The sequence below is a fragment of the Lepisma saccharinum genome, chromosome 16 (genome assembly GCF_977018435.1).
Source record: "Lepisma saccharinum chromosome 16, izLepSacc3.1, whole genome shotgun sequence".
Classification (NCBI taxonomy): Eukaryota; Metazoa; Arthropoda; class Insecta; order Zygentoma; family Lepismatidae; genus Lepisma; species Lepisma saccharinum.
The window spans coordinates 28,485,338-28,492,123 of NC_139244.1; the positions used below are offsets into that span (position 1 = coordinate 28,485,338).

At 44.7% G+C, this 6,786-nt stretch overlaps 1 protein-coding gene and 1 non-coding gene across 2 annotated transcripts; one reads left to right on the forward strand and one right to left on the reverse strand.

The window, feature by feature from the left end:
• Positions 1-1,052: 1,052 nt before the first annotated feature.
• On the reverse strand, positions 1,053-1,125 carry TRNAK-UUU (transfer RNA lysine (anticodon UUU)). The gene has a single exon. It is a non-coding gene; the product is annotated as a tRNA-Lys (tRNA).
• Positions 1,126-5,446: 4,321 nt separating this feature from the next.
• Positions 5,447-6,349, forward strand: LOC146000534 (death-associated inhibitor of apoptosis 1-like). Its single transcript, XM_083138281.1, has one exon. The coding sequence runs from the start codon at positions 5,447-5,449 to the stop codon at positions 6,347-6,349; it is 903 nt and encodes a 300-aa protein (XP_082994407.1).
• The last annotated feature ends 437 nt before the right edge of the window (positions 6,350-6,786 follow it).

Below are 6,786 nucleotides of genomic sequence, written 5' to 3' on the forward strand. Positions count from 1 at the left end.
TCATAACGCAACGCAACGTTTGAATAATTAAGGATATTATGACTTTTCAGAAAAGAGAACTTTGGCCTCTAGTTTTCATCTGCATGTACCCTGTCCCCCTACCAGATAGTAATGATTGTCCATGGATCTGGTCACTGGTCACTGGAAAAGTAAGGAAAAGTGTCAGAAAGGTGGCTAAAAGGTGTGCATCCTCTGTTTCCAATATGAACTGGCCGATTGAAATGTAAGAAACAAATGCTAAATTACAGAAAATGCTCTTCATTGACAGCATATAGCATTTTCTGTGAAAGTAAAGGCTACAGAAAACTATCCCAGCTTCATTCCAGAAAAGAAGACACTGTCTTCTCATCTCGGAGTACTGTTATTAAAAAGGTTTGTTAAGCTTGACTTTCTGTAGGCTCCCGAATAACTGTCCAAACCGTTAAGGAAAAGTACACCGGTTGTTTCTCCAACAAAACCCCTGTATACCCCAAAGACCTAGAATTAAAAAATCTCACCAAAGAAAGTGTACAAACTCATACATAGAACATTGAACATACACACACAAATACAACATATGTTACACGCACATTCACCACAAAACGAGATTCTGTCATAATAAAAATGTGCAATTATTTTTTTTTAATTTTTATATTGCTGTTTTAGAAAAAAAGTTTCAAATGTCTTATGATTGTGAGAACATATGCAAATATTTTTAAAAAAACTCTAAATAAGTTCTAGTTTAATATAGATTTTAACTGGTTTAACAAAAGAATGTTATCTTACATAGTACGGTAAAGTAAGGTGATTTGGTGGCATAGATAATTTGGTGATAATTGTTCTAACTTATGCCACAGCATAAAACTATGTATTAGAGTAGTTGTATCATAGGCTATAAAAGTTGTTTACCTTGAAATTATGCAAATGAGGGTAGATATTTAACTTTGGACGATGGGGGAGGGTGTAGGCGAGTATGACGCAATCGTACGTGAGGTTACGTAAGTATCCGAAAGCGTAGGAGTTTGTAGATGAGCATAAGAAGCGAAGATGACGTTGTTTGAAAAAAAAGCTTTCGCCCGAACAGGGATTCGAACCCTGGACCATTAAGTTAAAAGCCTAATGCTCTACCGCCTGAGCTATCCGGGCGCCAGAGGTTCTAGAAGGTATGAGTAAAACATGTGTGTGTGTGTGTGTGTGTGTGTGTGTGTGTCGTTGACGTAGGTGTTGTGAAAAAATACAAAACTGTAGATGTTATAGTTTATTGGTGATGAATAGGTGCTACATCGGTTTCCCTGGCGCTGCTGATTCGTGTAGACGATGGTAAGGTCCGTGCTGATGGCAGGCGGTATCTGAAACGAGTGATAGAGAAGAATAAATAAGACGGAGTTATAAATCTGTGTTTTCGTTATTGAGAAGGAAAGGCGAGTAAAATGTGAAGTGAATAGGTAATGAGTGTTAGAGTATATACAGCCGGGAATGTGGTTGTTTAAGAGTGGGGGAACATGTACAAGGTGAGTGAGATGTTTGTTTCGCAAGGCCGGCGAGTCTGGAGCCGGAGGCGTTTGTCGGTACAGCTTTGTAGTGCGTTGCGCGACGGTCGGGAATGTGGGTTAGTAAAAGTGGTTTGAATTGTCGTCGTCGTCGGAGGGATAATGTCAAGGTGAGTGCGATGTCTGTAGGTGCGGCAAGGTTGTCCGGTCCGTGGTATGTTGTCAAGGTTGTGAGCATGGGAGTGCGTTCCGTGAATACGTAAGTGGTGTTGTCGGTACTTGTGTGGGTAATGTGTCCTTGGCGTAAGTGTATATATTGAGAGTACAGAGCCGATGTGTGGTGTGATTTTGTTTGCATCCGCAGCAGGTTCTAGCAGTAACGAGTAGGTAAATATGTGGTATTGGGGGTAGAATGTGTTTGGTTCGAGTGTTACGTTAGAGTATGGTAATAATATAAACGTTTTGTATCGTTACAGGTTGGATTGAAGGTTTGTTTGTTTCGATTGATTGTGTTAGGTCAAACAAAATGTCGAACAACATGTTATATTGGCGTTTTTGTGTGGACGTGGAGATTGGTGGTAAAGGGGAGATGTTAATAACAATGGGTAAACACGATGACGCCGATCCGTTTTCGATGGCGAAATGGTTTTACGGACCAAGCGAAAAATGTAGGTTCGAAACGAATGTGGAAAATGAAAAAGTTCGTATGTGCGAGTCGTTCATGCTCCACAATAGATTACCTGCGTATAATCATTTTAGTTTCGTGACTGATGATGAGTCTGTGATTCGCGAGATGTTACGGACCGGGGAATTAAGTGGTCCGTACTACATTCATGCTGCGGAAGACAATTTCAGGCAAAAGTGTGTTTGTATGGAGAGGGAGAGGGTGAATTTTGGGAAGGAAGTGTGGTCGTTAAAAAAATGTACGACGCAATATGAAATTAGAAAAGGTAATCCGATGAAATTAGATCTAGAGCATATAAGTATGCCGAAAGGTACTCTATATGCTACTTTGGAGGAGTTTGTTAGATGTAAAGTGGGTGAGCATACGATAGGAAGAGTGGGTGGTTTCCAAAATTGTTTTATTTTGGATACGGGTAAAATGTCGCGCTTAAAGGAAGCTATGGATGCTGCGCACGACGAATTTCTGTATGGGTGGAATGCGGTGTGGGGGTATTTAAGTCTGTTTCATGGTCGTCTGACACCGAGACACACAATAGGGGATATGTTCATGGGGGACATGCCGGATGATATGAATTTAGTTGAGTGTCATTATGTGGAAAAAGATAAATATTTACCGATATATAGTGTGTTCGGCAGTTTTTTTGACCAACATGCTCAATCGAAAGAGGGTTTGTACTCCTCATTTTTTCCTGGCAGTGAGAATAAACGTGTGAAATTAACATCTATGTTATCCTCATTGACAGAAAGAAAAGAGGAGACAGAAGGAGAAGAAGAAGTGGTGTCGACGAAAAGTTCAGAGAATACAAAAGAAGACGGAGAAGACGAAAAAAAGGAAGATTCAATTGTGACCGTGGAAGATTCGTCGAGCACCTCGTCCCCGTCACTGTTAGCATCAGATTTATTCGCCAAAGAATAAACAAAGTACGGAATATAGTATGGTGAGTGTATGTCTAAACAGTTTGTTACTTACCTTATGGAGAGGTTGGTGATCGTTTGCACACCAATGGTAAAGGGTCCTCTTGTTTGATCGCTGCTGTATGCGCTGCTATTCCCGTTGGATATAATGCCATTAAAGGTGAACGAGATATAGTAGAGGTTGCGGCGGGGATGTTAGCCCGCGGGACGAATGTGGAGTTCCGTGATAGAGGAGAAGGAGGAGGATGTTGTGATTGAGGTTGTGGAGGGGAAAGTGGGGGTGCTGAAGGTTGTAAATGGGGAGGTAGTGGTGGTGGTAGATTCAGAGGAACCCCGTCACTAGGAGTCGCTGCAAATGGTAAATAAATGATGTCAGCGCGACGTTCCAATACGCATGACGACTGCCAGATGACACGTCCGTCCACCTCAATAGTATCTCTCTGTAAGGTGTCCACGGTTCGAACCTGGACAGAAAACAAAATCACCATAAGTATGTGTGTGTGTGAGATGTACGAAGTAGTGTGATTTGTTTTGTATTCACAGGGCCCATCACCAAGAGGAGGAGGATCACAAAATTTCCCAGGGGAGTATTGCCTACCCTGCAAGAAAACACACCGAGGCGAGCCTTGCGAGCAAGACAGCAAGGATAGTAACGAGACGTCGTACTATCTGCAATACATTGTGCGGAGGGAGCATACGAACGAATTTCTTCAGATACTAGAAGCGAACGCCATGCGCATAGAGAAAGAGATACAAGGATTGATCGCCCTGTATACAACAATGCAGCAGATGCGGAAGGAAAGTCCGGAGATCGATGTTTTTTTTCAAAATGTGCTACAAGATCCTGTGAAATCCCATTGGACCCTACGAAGCAGCTATGATTTGTACAAATTTTTTCGTAAAGAAAATTTTGTAGGTGTCGATAAAAACCTTGCGGCAAAGTACGATATGAAATAAGAATAATGGTGATGGTGTCGAGTACTATGATGATGTGTTTGTACACAACAATAGGTGAATAAAAAATCACTGACCGAGATTTTGTTGTTGTTGTTGTTGTTGTTCGGAGGTTCTCCTATGAGTTGTGATAGAAAAAGAATACTTACACCAGCGATAGTGTTTGGTAGCTGCGACGACGAGGACGACGACGACGATGACGAAGAGTAGCGTGTATCCATGATGGTTCTGTAGTATGATTGTGCTAACAAGAAAATATTTTGCAGAATAAATACCGGTGGTTGTGGGTCAGCAGCAGAGTGGAATCGGGTAGAGAAAGTACCTAAGAGGAGAATTACTGAAAGTTGTCTTGATGTAGGTTTCGAGTATGTGTAGGTAATATGTTATGCGGTCGATTACATATGGTAACGTAATATGTTATGGGGTCAGCATAAAAGGTCAGAGTAGAGAGTAGCGGCGAGCGAAAAAAGAAAGAGAGAGAGAGAGAGGAAAAGTGGAACAAACATGTAGTAATGGTTGCGAAAATACAGAACAAGTTAGGTGTGTGGTTGTCGGGACGAGGATTCGAACCTACGACCTTTGAATTCGAAGTCTGTCACGTAAACCACTCACCTAACTTGTCCGGTATGCATCCTTACATGTAATGTTTTGTATTTATCGTCGACCGTGGGAGACAGAATAGCGGCGGCGGAGGATAAGATATAGTGTTGTTGAGGTCCCACCGACGGCGGCGGCGGCGGCGGGTTCGATACTCTGTGGAGACATAAGAAGAAGTATATGGTTCGATTCCCGATTAGCCTAGAGGGTTCGAATCCCGCCGCCGCCGCCGCCGCTTGGATTCGAGAAGCACACTATAGCGTAAGATGGATCCAGATGACGCATTGTGTTGCCTAAAAGAGGTCCCGCCGGCGGCGGCGGTGGCGGGTTCGATACTCTGTGGAGACATAAGAAGAAAATGGTTCGATTAGCCTAGAGGAGGGTTCGAATCCCGCCGCCGTCGCCGGCGCTTGGATTCGAGAAGCACACTATAGCGTAAAGTGGATCCTGTTGCCTAAAAGAGGTACCGCTGGCGGCGGCGGCGGGTTCTGTGGAGACAAAATGGTTCGATTCCCGATTAGCCTAGAGGAGGGTTCGAATCCCGCCGTCGCCGCTCGGACTTGGCTGACCGAGAAGCACACTATAGCGTAAAACGGGTCCAGCAGATGACGTGTTTTGAAGGAGATAGTTCGTTTCCCGATTAGCCTAGAGGAGAAGGGTTCGAATCCCGCCGCTCGGACTTGGTTGATCAGAGTAGACTGTAGTAGTAGTAACCTATCGGGTAGATAGATAGATAGATATGTTTCATAGGACACAAACCCGATGTGTGTGTGTGTGTGTGTGTGTGTGTGTGTGTGTGTGTGTGTGTGTGTGTGACAAGGCCAAGCATGGCCTGCGGCCATGCCTGGCATTGTGCGGGGGGGCCCCCTTCGTTTCCAAACGACCGTTTTCGAGGAGGACGTGCTGAGTTAGTAGCATCAGCAGTAGTGATAGTAGTAGTGGTGGTGGTAGTGAGTTTCACGAGAGTGTATGGTATGGACGCCGCCGCCGCCGCTGTCTCCACGTCTCCGCTGGGTACCGAACTGCAACGTAGGCTCGGAAGTGCCGATCCAAATTCCGTGTGCATCAACAGGAGGTACCCGATGTTTCCGACCTACGCCGATTACCAGGGTCGCCTGTCGACATACAGTCCACTTTGGCCCGAGTCGATAACCATTCGACCGGAGGAAATGGCGGACGCCGGATTCTTCTACAGTGGATTCGGGGACGTGGTTCGATGCTACTACTGTGGACTACGTCTGTACCAATGGCAGCGGGGCGAAAATCCATGGATAGAACACAGAAAATGGTACCCTCAGTGCATCTACCTTCGTCTGATGATCGCAGACGGTCTGTCTGCGGCGACGTCCACTGTCGTCGACGGCGCCGTCGCCGACGCGGAGCAACCTCCAGCTACAAAACTCTATAAAGGTATCTCTGGAGCAGCAGCAACATCACCAGCAGCAGCAACATCACCAGCAGCAGCAGCAGCAGCAACCGATTCCTCGGACGTGGATGGGGAAGAAGAAGAGGAGGAGAAAGAGTTGGACGCAACGGCCGTTATCGCCCCTGCGGTGAATGTGAACATGGAGGACAATCAACACTGTGTCATCTGTTATGTGCATCAGAGACAGATAGCTTACCTACCGTGTGGTCATTTTCTGGTGTGTGCATCGTGTGCCGTGAAGACCACGGATTGTTGCGTTCTGTGCCGTGCACGTATTGCGGTTCTACAAAAAATATACATGTGAAATGAAAAAACGTAATAAATGTGTATTAAACTATTTATTTTTTCTTTGTTTGTAGTGTTAGTACGTACAAGCTTCATATACTAGATAATACATATAGTGGTGTTAGTAGTAGTAGTAGTAGTAGTAGTAGTAGTAGTAGTAGTAGTAGTTCTGGTAGTCTCCGGTTTCATTGGGCGTGCCAGTGTCGGTAGTAGGTCTTCAATATAGGGTGATACATGTGCATGAAGGTCTCCCATTGTCGTGCGTCCAGTAGCAGGATCTCGCCGCCATCCTGGAGGGTTACCGTGAAGTTGCGAGCACAATCCTGAATGATGATGCTGAAGTCGGGTGTAAGTACACATTTTACCATACGTCGTTTGCTGCAATCTAGACGACGGTCGTGGAAAATGTCTGTAAGAAGTCCCATTGATTTGGTTAATTCTGTATATTTGTCCGTG

What these genes read in the sequence shown, in the direction of transcription:
- LOC146000534 (XM_083138281.1), top strand. Translation starts at nt 5,447, where the DNA reads ATGGCCTGCGGCCATGCCTGGCATTGTGCGGGGGGGCCCCCTTCGTTT.